A 13,812-nucleotide genomic window follows, 5' to 3' on the forward strand; every position below is an offset into this window, starting at 1 on the left:
CGGAAGCGCTGCCGCGCACACGCGTGACGTGCCTCCGGCCCATCCCACGGCTTCCCGGGGCGGCCGGGACCGGGCGGAGAGAAGGAGGAGGAGGAGGAAACCGAGGAGGAGGAGCGGGAGAAGCGGGAGCCGCTGCCATGGTGCTGCCGCTCGCGCGCTGCGCGCTCCTGGCGGGCCGCCGGCGGCTCCCCCGTCCCGCCGCCGCTCCCCACGGTGCGCGCCGCCTGTGCCCGCTTTCCCTCCCGCTCTTCGCGGGGCCGCCCCGCTGAACCCTTCTCTCCCCTCCTTTCCCCACAGCTCCGGCGGCGGTGGCGCGGCTCTGCTCGGGCGCGGCGGGCGAGGCGGAGGCGGCCGGCGGGGACGGGGCGATGCTGCGGCACCTGGCGCGCAAGCTGCGGGCCAGCGGGCCGGTCACGGTGGCCGAGTACATGCGGGAGGCGCTCACCAACCCCGGCCAGGTGCGGCGGGGCCGGGCCGGGCCGGGGGGGCTGTGCCTCGGCCCCCGCTCACCGCGGCCCCGGCCCCTGTGCCGCTTCCCCCTCGCAGGGTTACTACACGCGGCGCGGCGGCGTCGGCGAGAGCGGGGACTTCATCACCTCGCCTGAAATAAGCCAGGTGTTCGGAGAGGTAACGCAGCTCCTCGCCTCTTAAGCTACTTGTTGTACTTTAACCACGCGGGCCTGGCTGGAATCCTGGGGTGCCTTAGGAAGAGCGGTGCCAGCAGGGCAAGGGAGGTGATCCTGCCCCTGTGCCCAGCCCTGATCAGGCACATCTGGAGGGCTGAGTTCAGTTCTGGCTCCTCAGCACAAGAGAGACATGGAGCCCCTGGAGTGGCTCCAGTGCAGGGTAACAAAGATGAGAGGCACTGGAGCATCTCTCTAATGAGGAAAGGCTGAGGGAGCTGGGCCTGTTCAGCCTCCAGAAGAGGCACTGAGAGGGCACCTCATCAATGTCTGTGAGCATCTGAAGGGAGGTGCCAGAGGATGGAGCCAGGCTCTGCTCCGTGGTGCCAAGCAATAGAACAGGAAGCAATGGGCAGAAACCCATGCACAGGGAGTTCCACCTGAACATGAGGAAGATCTTTACTGTGCACTGGCACTCAGATTGCCCAGAGAGGTTGTTTCCCTCGCTGGAGACATTCAGGAACCATCTGCACACAGTCCTGTGCCATGTACTCTAGGATGACTTACTTGATCAGGAAAGGTGGCCCAATGTGGTCCCTTCCAGTTTCCATCCAAACTGATTTCCAAGCCAATGTTTAGATAATTTATCAATGTCAAAATACTGGAGTCGCAATGATAAGGTTCAAAATATTTCCCAAGAGAAAAATTGGTTTTGAGGGAGGAAAGGGGGTTTTGTTTTTCTGAAAGCCCTTTGTCTGAAACAGCATCTGTGCTTAGCAAGACTTCACTTTCATACAGAACTTGCTTATAAATAAAAAGAGTTACAGTGATTTTCCAGTTTGAAAACTCTCCTCAAAAATAATCTCCAGAGTTTGGTCTGGCTCACTCTAGTTTGTGTGTCGTTTCCAGAAGTGAAGGTTGGCTAAATCCTGTTCTCAGTGATGCTTTGGTAAATGCATTGTCAGGAAGAACTTGTCCAAAGGCATCTGGGCAGTGACTTGCATTTAAGTGAATGCTCCACCCAGAAGAGATTCCTCACATTTACTGATGGAGAGTTGCTTCTGCTGGGCTGACAGCAATCAATGACCAATATTAATATTAAAAGACAAGAATGTGATGTTATGTACCATAATTCTTCTTAACTTTAAAATATCAAACCAGAATGTTGCCATGTTATCTGAGTTATTATCAGACAAAAGGCAGGCATGATTGTCCACAAGTGCTGAAGTGATTACTGTAACCCTGTGTGTTGTTTCTCACTGACAGTTAATAGGAATATGGTATATTAGTGAATGGATGGCCATGGGCAAACCGAGCACCTTCCAGCTGGTGGAGCTGGGCCCAGGGAGGGGCACCCTCACCGAGGATATATTGCGGGTAGGTGAAAACATTCCTCTGCTTTGCTTCTGGCTGTATTCCATGGCTACAGTGAAATCTGAAGGGAGGATGTTTTGCTGTCAGGGTTTACCCTCCCCTAGTAGCCAGATCACTTCAGTCAGGTTGGCAGCTCAGACTCTGATTAGAATGGATGAGTTTCTGGGACCAGGGCTCTCAGGTGGAAGCAGACTGGGGGCCAGCGTGTGCACACTGCACGGACACGTCTGTGACCTTCCAAACACCGCTGGACAGAAGGGGAGGGCAGGAATATTCTACTGTAAATTATTTCTGTGTAGGGAAGTGTGATCCAAACTGAAAACCATCTAGGAAGGTGTTGCTGTGTGTAATTGAGATGGAAACCTTAGTGTAAGGAACAGAACGGGAGAGTACAACAACACAGAATGAAACTTTGTTAATTTTTTTGGGCACTTCAGGACCTTATTTAAGTTAATGCTTTGTATTCAGTCATGCCTGCATGGCTGTCTTAATTAAAATACTGCTGATTCATAAACAGATTGCTAATGGGACTTAGCACCACATAAAAACTTTTATTCTATTTACATATGTTAATAAAAACAGTGAAATGTGGGATATCAAACACTTCTTCCAAGTGGCAGGGAAGAAGTGTTTGATTCAGGCATTTCTCTTCTAATGCTAGACCTTCTACAGGTCTTAGAGGAGCTGCTACTATTCTTCCAAATTAGCATTTCATGTTGTTGTCCTTACACCCCTGTAATGCATAGCCAACTTTTTTCAAGTGTAGCAGCTTTTGTTAAGATTTATGAAGTAACTCACACTTCCTCCTGGGGGAGCAAAATGCAATCTCTCTCACTGAGATTGTTTTGTTAGTGAAAGCCAACTAAAATCTTTTATCTTGAATAGTGAATAGTAAGTAGTGAGAAGAAAGGTAAATACTTTAACCTTTAGTGTACACAGCACAAGACTGTGCCTAATAGAATTCTTCTACCTTTATAGGTCTTCAAGCAGCTCGCCTCTGTTCTTAGTAAATGTGATGTCTCTGTTCATCTGGTAGAAGTGAGCCCCAAACTCAGTGAGATCCAAGCAGTGATGCTGACAGGAGGGAAGGTGCAGCCAAGCCCTGAGGATGAGTCTGCTTATATGAAAGGCATTAGCAAGACTGGAATTCCCATTTTTTGGTACAGAGACATTCAAGATGTGCCACCAGGTAAGGAGCTTGAATGCCTTGTTAAGGGGATGGTGCCCTTCCTTCACTGACAGCTTTTGATAGCAGATGGCATCTCTGCTAGCTTTCACACTGGACAAAAAAGTAGTTATATACATATTTGTTCTTACTTATGAGTCTGAGGCAAGATCTTGGTTCATTTTCATCACTGCTACCTATTCTGTCTACCTTAATTTGGGCATAGCTACCCAATTTCCTATATTCTGACTTTTTCTTTTCATGGGAAAAAAAGAAAAAAAACTTTACTGGCTTTGCCTGAATCTCCTTTCACAAGATAGTGATCTAAAATTCATGGACTGGTAGCTAGAGCAAGCTGTAGAAATGGTATCTTTAATGTGTACAAGCTGGAAGTAATTATAATTTTTTCACAACCACATTAACTAGCTTAATTCATTAAAAATCATAAAAATACTTTATACTGGAAGCTGTTCTGGAAATGTTAATAATTTAATGCATTCTTTTTTTACCTCCCCACAGGTTACAGCTTTTACCTAGCACATGAGTTCTTTGATGCCCTGCCAATACATAAGTTTCAGGTATAGCAAGATTATTATTTTAATTGTGACCATCTGTTTAAACACTTTTTTTCTTTGAGGAAGAGCAGAATTAAGGTGCCAAACTAGTCGCATGCCCTGTCTCTGGTGATGAAATAATTCTAACTGAGTTGGACAAATAAGGCTTAATTCAGCTGAAAACTGTAAAATTAATAATTATTTTTGAATGGAAAAACTTGGAGAAAGCTAAGGATTTCTTTCTGCTGAGATAACTCTCAAGGTTTTGGGGTTTTTTATTCCTTATGCTACATTAATGCAGCTTTTAATTTCCACATGATTTTCTGTAATACTGCTAACAAAAGGCTGAAGGGCTTTCACTTGAACAGTAATGAGAGCAGCAAAATAGAGGCTAGTAATGATTCAGAAGTAGCTAATTTATGAAAATCACCCGTAGAAAGAAATCTTTTATTTTGATAAGTTAAATGTTGCACTGTCAATAGAAGAGGCAGAATGTTTCTTCAGAGCATCATTCATTCCTTTTAAGTAAAAGTAAACCTGTATTTGTTGGCTCTGCAGATGGGACTCCACCACAAGGTTTTTCTAAGGCAGTTACTGGAATTAAATAAGAATAAGTAATAGTTGTTAACAATGTATTCTTCCTAAAACCTTTGTGAAAAGGCTTGACATATTAGTTCAATGAAACGAAGAAGATACTGTGGTACCTGTTGAGTGTAACATGAGTGCTTTGGGCTCGTTGAACAGCGAACGGAGAAAGGCTGGCGTGAGGTGTTGGTGGATATTGACCCAGAAGTTCCTGACCAGCTGCGGTTTGTCCTGTCACCATCCAGGACCCCTGCAACACAAAACTTTATTCAGGTGAGGTTATGCCTCCCAGAGCTCATCCTTACACCTTTATTGACTCTTTCAAGTACCTTTAGTGCTTCTCAGTTACTCTGACAGCAAGAAGAGCCCTCTCAGTCTATAAATGGAGCTTAAAATTTTCACTAGCATTTAGATTTGTATGCTGTGAAACTGCTGCACAAAAATTACTACGTGTATCAAACTTCACAAAATAGGAGCTTGAGCACACAAAATTCCTCAGAGAGCAAACCGAGGCAGCAAGTGACAGGCAGAGTTCTCCACTGTGTTTGTAGCATCACCATCTCAAGCGTGGCCCTGCCCCAGCCAGGCTCTCGGCCTGCTGCAGAGTAATCAGGGCAGCTGCCTACTCAGTGCTGGCTGGCATTTAATGGAAAGTGGCTGTGGTTTCTTCCTGAAGTGCTCTGGATACTCAAAGCCACAAAATTAAGTACTGGAGATTAAACAGAGCTACAGAGTCTCACACAGGAAGGCCTCTCAGAAGGGTGTGCACAGCGGAAGCACTATTTTCTTTAAGTACCACAGTTAGGAAGTTTCACCAGATACAGATATTCTTGGTAGTAAAATTTTCATTTGACTAGAGGTTATTGAAGAGAGGACTGAAATCCAGCACTCAGAAAATACTAATTGAGAATGAGTGATAGCAAAAATTAGCCTAAGCCAGTATAGGTAGCCTAGAATGCACCTCCTGTAACTGCATGTCCCAGCAGTGCACAGCCCTAAGACACCAGGTGTGAGGGATACTTGCCTTGTGCTTGTCTGCTAATACAGGTGTTCTGGTCTTTGAACTCTGCACTAGCCAGAAGAAACAAGAGACCACGTGGAAGTGTGTCCTGAGGCTGGTGTCATTGTGCAGAGGCTGGCCTCTCGGATAGAGAAGGATGGCGGGGCTGCTCTGGTTGCAGATTACGGCCATGATGGAACCAAAACTGACACTTTCCGGGTAAGGCACTTGCCCTGTAGTAATCAGCTAAAGGACTCTCTTATCTTTGATCATTAGGTCCTTGTAAGATAAAGTTCCTAGGTGGGCATAACTGCAAAAACTGCATACAACTGAGTAATTCCTGTTTAATCAGTACCCAGAAGGGTTTCTCTCAGATGTAAAGGCTAATCTTAGCTCTTGCTATATTTATCTCAAATTTTCCATGTATAATGTGCTATTGTCACCACTCAGAGGCACAGCTTAATTTTTGCTGGCCTTGGCTATGATGGTTGGACTACAGTGGAGTGTAATCTTCCAATTTCATTTTCAGGGTTTCCGGAATCACAAACTTCATGATGTGCTGAGTGCCCCAGGTACAGCAGACCTGACAGCAGATGTTGATTTCAGCTACCTTCGAAAGATGGCACAGGGAAAAACAGCTACATTAGGCCCTATAAAACAGAGGGAGTTTTTAAAGAACATGGGCATTGACCTCCGACTGCAGGTACGAGAGTGTTCACAGCTGCAGAGCTCTCCCAGTCCACAGGCAATACTCTTAAGCAGCACAAGAGCTTTAGTAAAAATCTTTGTTTTAAAATGAGGTTGTTCAAAATAGCATGTAGGTGTGAGATCAGAAAGTTGTTTCAGCTAGATGTAAGTTACTCTAGATCCCTGAAAGTAAAGTGATATTATATTTAGGAGCATTTAATGCAAAACTTGCATCGGTGTATGGGCTGCGGACCACCACCAGTGATCTCACCAGATTTACCAACCATCACAGCACTGTTAAGTGAAAAGGATGCAAGAAGGGATTGCAGGAATGCAGGAATTTATAGGAATGCAGGAGGGCCTCAAACCTGGTTGTTTTTTTTTTTTTCCAGGTGCTCTTGCAGAATTCAGGTGACACAGCAACTCGTGAGCAGTTACTTCACAGCTATGATATGCTGATGAATCCCGAGAAGATGGGGGACTGTTTTAATTTCTTTGCCCTGCTACCTCACCAGAGACTTGCACATCCTGACAAGAAAGATAAGCCAGAATCAAAGTCTCCCCTACCACCTGTTGCTGGATTTAATGAACTGTTACTAAAGTAATTTCAAATACTATCACAAAATGCATGATGGCTGTTTCAGAATAAGTCTGGTGCAGCATACCAAACCTCTGGACTGACCTACTCAAAGCAGTATGAGTGGAAATAAAACACTCCGCATACAGAAACCAGCAAACATAGAGCAGAGAATGAACAATGGTTTGGGCGTCTTATGAAAGAACAGAGTGAAATATTTACCAGTGGAATCAAAACTTGGCAGTAACAAACATGCACTAAGGATACTTTAAATGTATTCAAGCTTTGCTACGTAAATAAAATCAAGATGCCTTGACATCTCTGAAGATATTTTTATAAAGAGAATAGTGACAGGATACACGTAAAAGGAGTTCCTGCTGGCTGAATTTCCACAGCAGGACTTATTAAATAAATCCACAAACAAGAAAGTATAGAACCATTTCCTCCTAAGAACATTAGATGGAAGAGATAATTCACATAAATAAAAAGAACAAGTCTGATAGGGAAATAAATTTTATTTTCAAGCTTATCAGAGGATATTTACAAACAATGGGGTGTATAAAAATATAAAAGTACTTGACAGTGTCATTTTGAGGCTATAAATTTTACATGAGCTTTTTTCTAGCATCACCATAGCACTATTGCTTGAATGAACGCAACTTAATTCATCTAGGGGTAAGGGTATTAAACACTGTAACCTACTGCTGTCAAAGTCTGCAGCAAAGGTAGAAAAAAGGGAATAAAAAACTCAGCTATTTTTACTACTCTAGGAATTTTACTCATGATATAAGCCTGATTTTTTTGGTTTCTTGACTACTAGCTGCTTGTGGCTTCTCTTGTCTGGCTCCATAAGTCTGCATATGATCAGGCAATCTCCTCCAAAGGCCAACGGCATTATTTTTATTTTAATACAACTTGAAGAATAAATAGTTCATATAATATTTTGAAGCAGAGCAGACTTCATGGGGAGAGACAAAAGGCAGGCCTTCTACTTCATTATTGTCCCCTCCTTCCTCTACTCCTGTTGTGCTTTTTCAAGTGACTGAGCTGCTTTATTTCCTCCCTTAAAACAACACAAACAACAAACCCACAGGTAAACCTGAAGTAACAGCTCAAGTAAAACACCTGAAGTTTAAAACCAAACTGTATCTACATATTACAGTTAGGATGGAATATAGCAATGGCTTCACTGAAATTTGGTCACTTGAGCACTGGAAGTTTTTCAACAGCACTGCTTTCCTTGCCAAGACCAGGCAAATACCAAACTACCAATGTCAGAGGTGATTGCTTTGGTTGCAGAGATGAAAAGCAGTGCCTCTTTGAACAATCAGTCCTGAAACCCTCTCTAAACAGGGTTAAGAATTCAGAGCTCAGCCTTTGCCAACACAGACACCTACAAAATGCAGTGGCAGATAGATAAAGGGCAATGGGAAAAGAGAGTGAGTTAAAGACCCAGACCTACCTGTGGGCACATCCTTCTGCAGCTGCCACTCACCACTGCCTGGTCACTGCTACTGCAAGCAGCTGCCAGCTCTGAACTAACCATGTAACATTTTAGGTATATCTAACAACTTATAAATCTGCTCACCTGTTTCCTTACCTGAATAAAAACAGTAGAAAAAAATATTTATCTACACACAAACAAAAGAAGAAAAATCTTTGTAGGAGAGAGGAGATACCCCAAAGCCTCTCACTGCCTTTGCAGTTCAAGCCTGTATCAGTATTTTAGAAATATTTCCAACTAAGCTCCAGTTAAGCAGCTTGGCACATCAGGGATGCATGCAGCCATCTAGCACCCTCCAGAAGCACAACACTGTTACCCCACAAAAAAAAAAAAATTTCACCCTTTTCATTTTTTAAAATAAGACCAAAAAACCCTCTTCCATTTGTGTTTAGCATTACAGCCTCCGAAATACCATTAACAGCCTCTGAAATACCATTAACCATAACCACTTCTCTGAAATACCATTAACTTGAACTGTCCAAGGGAATAATTTCCAAAGAACACTGCTGCTTCCCCTCTACTGTGCCAGAAGTCCAATTAGTGGTTGGGAATCCTTCAGTTGAGGCATGTGCACAGAAAAAACTGAGTTAGGAGCTGCTTGTGGACTCTTCATTCAGCTCAAACAGTTCTGAGCACAGTAAAGAGGATGGGAGGGGCTGCAAGCTAAGGTGGGAAGGTGAAGTCCTTTCTCCTACAATCCAGCTGCCCTGGCAGAAGCAACAGCTAATGTGCTATCCACTGTTACTTCTAGGTTTTGAGCAGAGTTAACATAAGAAGCTAGCAGGCTACAAACTACTCCTGATGTAAGTCCAGGGAACCTTAAAAAAATTAGAAAAATATTAGAAGAATTTTAAAATCTTATTTCTCAAAAACGACAGAAGAAAGCTGCATGTATTTTTCCCTATTTTTCCACATCCTTCTGCTAGAAGCTGGTCTTCCAGAGTGAAAGGATATGCTACATCAAGTCTTGTGTGCTCTCTGCATTATTTGTGTAGTTTTAAGGCAAAATGCCTTTGGTGTGGATCAATGATGTGCCAGCCTTGCACAGCAGCGCATTGTTGTGGCTTATTGCTTTTTTTAACAGACAAAAAAAAGCCTAGCACAGCTTTGGTTGTCATCTCTTTAGAATGTCAGCCAGCATTTCAAGAGGAATGTAAGAAGTTATGGGGTTTTCCTTTTTTTTTTGGTTGTTTTCTGTAAAAAGTTCAATTAGGGCCAAGACACACATATTTAACTTCACCTGTCTAAACAGCAGCAAATTATTCCTTCATCTATGAAGCTGTATTCAACTAAACCACCATGTTTTGCTTTAGCCAAGGTATTCTGTACTGATTTCTCTATAGAGTCTCTTCACCATCCACAGTTTGAGAAATGGGAGATGTATCTAAGTAACAGAAAACAGTCCTCTATGGCCTAGTAAATAGGGATTAGAAAACTATTACAAAACTCTTACTGCGTAGGCTATGAAAAAACAAAAACCCTTGAAAAACACAAACTGTTCAGTCTGTACACACTACACCTTGGTAATGGCTTTTATAGCCACCCAGCTCGGTGAAACGTTACCCAGCTGGGCTCTGTATCCCACTGTCTAGTAACTTCTCAGAGTTAAAGTCAGGGATGGAGAAAAGTTTGCAGACAACAGTCTATTGCCATGGCAATGGAGGATCCTCTGGGGCTTTACACACCAAGCTAGGTGTATGGCATTTGGAAAAAGCAATAGTTGGTCCACTTCAGTTTCTGCCTGGAGTATCCTTCTTGGCTGCAATTTAGCATAATGAACAAATCAAGGGTCTTCTTCCATGTCATCTGGATTGGGAGCCATAATGAAGTGCTGGGGGTACTCGAGGTTGTGCTCATAAGCATGTTCTTTCCAGCGTGCATCGTCACTCTCATGGGTAATGTAGCGCTCTCCAATGCGTGTTTCAAATTCTCTGAGGTCAAGCCAAGTCTGATAATCCTAAGGAGTAAAAGAGATTTAAGGAAACAGTTTTAAAAAACATCAGCACTACATTCCCACAGATAAATTCTGCAGTCTGTGTCCATTTTTAGTGTAAATAGCCACGAGATACAACCAACAAGATCTGTTAAAAAAAAAAAAAAAGCCCAAACGTTATCCACAAAGAATAGTTCAAAATTAAATAGGCTAGTATCTAAGGTCGTCAAAGCAGCAGATAAACTCCATTCCAAACAAATCTTTTCTAAAGGGACTGCAAATTACAGCACACACCAGGCTGTGTGTCCACTTCAGCACTGAACAAATAATGTTTGGCTCCATGCTGATATCACAGGGCTCCACGCACTCATCACTGCCCACAGTCAGGGGGAAGCCAGGAGAGTAAACCCATGTTGTTGTCAGACAGAAAGGAAAAGGTGGGAGAAACAGTAAGACAAATTTTCCTTGAGAAAAGAAGGCATTCATAGATGGTCAGAACCCTGGAGCACATCAAATGTAAAGCTAAAAGTAGAAATACTCAAGCATTCATGATTGCTTGTTAACAGAATGTGACACTCGCAGTTTTCATAAGCCTCTGAAGGATTTCAGCCAAAAAAATTATTCACCCATTATAAACATACTGAAAAAGGCAGATGGGCTTACCTGTAACCATGGGTGACTAAGGGATTTGTCAACACTGAAACGTTTTCTCATCTTCACTTGAAGCAAATTGTTTATTAAATCAATGGCTGGCAAAGAACAAAAATTATAATGTTAAAATACGAATCTTCTATCATCATTCAGATGCTACAGTAGAAATTATTTTTTTATGTGTGAGTGTATCCTACACTGAATTCCTTTGTATTTAACCAAGCTCTTGAATTTTATATTTAGCTTTGCTTATGTTAAATGTGGCTACTGAATAGGTATGGGGTAAGCTCCCCCTACTTTTGATGGAAACACTAAAAGCTGTACTGTGTTATTCATTAATCTTTTTCCCTACTGATTTTAGTGATTTTCAGATATGCCTAAAAAGCTTGAGCATAATCCTGTGTTCCACAATAATATAGGTACTTTCACTATTGTATACTTTTGTATGTGTCCTTCCACATCTGTCTGTGTATTAATCATGTATTAACCAAACATGGTAACAACATATAACCAAAGCTGGAGAGCTCTACTGACCAGCTTTGTAAACTTCTAGGTTGTTTCAGACCTGACACTTAAATCTGTACTTCCTAATGTATAAACTAAAATTCCAGATTCAACTTTGAACCATTTCTGTGATTATAGTTCAGATAAAATATGCCAGCATTCAGCAAATACCCACATATGAATTAACTTTCCTTTGGGACTTTTGGGAAGTGTCAGATTACTCATCCCATTCATCATGCATGAAATTTGTATTTCTTGCTAAATCTCCTGACTCCCCACCCTGAAAATTATCTAAAGCATTATATTCCACAATTTATCTTTCACAAATATATTTACCTTCTATTTACCTACTTTGGCATAGTCTATTAAACCCAAACTCAATAATTTTCACACCCCTTCCTAAATGAACCTTGATGTTTAAGCAGTTGAATGCATTAGCCACATACACAAACATTCCAATAGAGAAAATTAATTTCTTTACCTTCACTAGAAATTTCCTTCCAAGGATTTGGTGGGTACATAAATGCTGCATTTTGAATCTGATCATTGATATCCTCATCTTCATTAAACGGGAATGTGCCACTGAGGCTCACATAGACGATAACTCCTACTGACCACATGTCCAGGGAGCGGTTGTAGCCTTTGCTCCTGAGCACTTCAGGGGCGAGGTACGCAGGAGTGCCCACCACAGAGCGACGGAAAGACTTCTCACCAATGATGCGTGCAAAGCCAAAGTCACACAGCTTCACCTGCAGCAGCAGCACATTTCAAACTGAGAAATCTCTGCTTGACTTCACACGCTTTCTGCCATCACTTAAGCGTTGTATGCATGCAAACAGAACAAAACCCCATGTAAACCAGTCCATTAAGGTTTTAGGTTGCTGGGTTTGCAGCACACAGATCAGCCACGCTTCAGATCAAGACCTGAACTGGCCTTGCACAGACTCAGGTCTGAGGCAGTTTGTGTATTACATGGTCACAATTGTGCAAGTAAGGAAAAAGTATCTTGATTCCAAACCCAGCTCATTTTCAGAAGTGAATCCTCCATCTCAAAAGACACAGAACCAAAGTTGAAAACACACACTAAACCCAGCCAAATCACATTCCTCTTAATCATTATTCCTGAAGTTTCGGCTACACGGAAATCAAACAATGAGTTTTAGCTTGAACTCAACCAACCAGCTCTTGACAGAACATCCCAGTAAAATGCATTAACAGCTGGCACATGCACCAATGCTCAAATCTTCATGATCCTACAACAGCTCCTCAACTTGAACAGAGCAGGCACTTATGAAGATAAAACAATCCAGACCAAGTTCAAAATGTAACCCAAATCAATAAAAACCCTCCTCAGAGTATAAGGAAGAGCAATGCACTAAAGGCCCTCAGTGAGACAAGGTGGAAAAAAGAGACGACTACAATACATGCAGTTCAAGTAATTCTAGAAGTCAGTTGAAATTCCCACAAGATGTTGCTTTTTAAGCAGCAGTGTCGATACTGCTTTTAAAAAAACCCAATGAAGAGTAATGAAAAGTATTGTTTAATCTCCACTCACTTGAGGGAATGGTTCTGCTGATGCTAGTAGTACATTTTCTGGTTTTAAATCACAGTGCACAATATTCTTGAAGTGTAAATTCCTCAAAGCAACAAGTATCTACAAAACAAAAGAATGCTTTCAGAATATATTCAAGCAGATCAGAAGTTTCAAAAGACACACAGACTAATCAAAACAGCAATTTCTATCAACAGTATATATGGGTTAGTCCTCAAGAACTAACCCATATATACTGTGCAAATACTCTTCTTCCAGCTTACCAAGACTTGAAAACAAGGGGGTTTATTTTCCCCAACCCTTTCTTCCCCCTCCTCCTCTGTCTTTTTGAATGCTTACTGTTTTGACATTCATTTTTACATGTCCATAATGTTATGTCTTGAGAAAGAAGGGCCAAAAAAAATAACATAATAAACATTCAAAGTTCTTTTCTTGTTTATTCAGCTTTCATTAGATGTGTAGCTCTCTATGCTGTCTCTTTTAAATAACAATATAGAAAACCCCTTCTCCAAATTCTCATCTTATAATTACAAAACCCAAATCTAGCCTTTCCTCTCAAAGCAGAGGAACTGACTGCTCACCTGAGTGACCATGAACTTAGTTATTCGTTCTGGAAGTCGACTTTTCTCACTGGAAAGAATCATCTCTAGCATATCCCCATGCAGCTTTTCCATCACAACAAAGACTCGTTCTGGGGTTTCAAACATACATTCCAGGTTAACAATCCCAGGGTGGTGCAAATTCTAAAACAAAGTAGCATAGGTACATCACTAAAATAAAGCAGTATGAAATAGCCTGAATTACAAAGAAATGCTGACCACAAATAAAAAAAAAATTTAAAAAAGTTAAATAGATACAGGTGAAAAAAATATCTGAGGAAAGAAACTAGCTTGAAACAAATGTCAACCCATGAAACACACCAACTACTAAGGATAATTTGTTTAATACAACTTAGCTCAAATGATTAACTTTACAGCTGATGCATGTTCTGTACTCAAGTTACAGAGTGTAAGAATAATACTCAAAGATTGAGGACCCAGTAGTGGAAAACAGCAGAAAATGATACTGAGGGAGTCAACATGGAGCCAAAGTACATGGCTTCA

General features: G+C 42.0%; 2 protein-coding genes across 3 annotated transcripts in view; one reads left to right on the forward strand and one right to left on the reverse strand.

Annotated features, from left to right (window-relative positions):
* The first annotated feature begins 64 nt into the window (after positions 1 to 64).
* Positions 65 to 6,926, forward strand: NDUFAF7 (NADH:ubiquinone oxidoreductase complex assembly factor 7). The gene is made up of 10 exons (XM_084203220.1): positions 65 to 213; positions 298 to 458; positions 547 to 627; positions 1,890 to 2,000; positions 2,976 to 3,186; positions 3,682 to 3,740; positions 4,461 to 4,574; positions 5,377 to 5,520; positions 5,831 to 6,004; positions 6,381 to 6,926. Exons 1-10 carry the CDS (start codon positions 138 to 140, stop codon positions 6,591 to 6,593), a joined length of 1,344 nt encoding a protein of 447 aa, XP_084059346.1. The 5' UTR covers positions 65 to 137; the 3' UTR covers positions 6,594 to 6,926.
* A 179-nt stretch (positions 6,927 to 7,105) lies between these two features.
* PRKD3 (protein kinase D3) overlaps positions 7,106 to 13,812 on the reverse strand; it is a 43,910-nt gene continuing 37,203 nt past the window's right edge. For both annotated transcript variants that reach the window (XM_084203212.1, XM_084203211.1), the window contains exons 15-19: positions 13,291 to 13,452; positions 12,713 to 12,811; positions 11,639 to 11,906; positions 10,666 to 10,751; positions 7,106 to 10,026 (exon numbers count right to left, since the gene is read on the reverse strand). In XM_084203212.1, coding sequence (XP_084059338.1) covers positions 9,853 to 10,026; positions 10,666 to 10,751; positions 11,639 to 11,906; positions 12,713 to 12,811; positions 13,291 to 13,452 — 789 coding nt within the window. In that variant the 3' untranslated portion in view covers positions 7,106 to 9,852. The remainder of the gene's footprint in view (positions 10,027 to 10,665; positions 10,752 to 11,638; positions 11,907 to 12,712; positions 12,812 to 13,290; positions 13,453 to 13,812) is intronic.

The sequence above is a fragment of the Fringilla coelebs genome (assembly GCF_963513975.1).
Source record: "Fringilla coelebs genome assembly, chromosome: 3".
In the NCBI taxonomy this organism is placed as follows: Eukaryota; Metazoa; Chordata; class Aves; order Passeriformes; family Fringillidae; genus Fringilla; species Fringilla coelebs.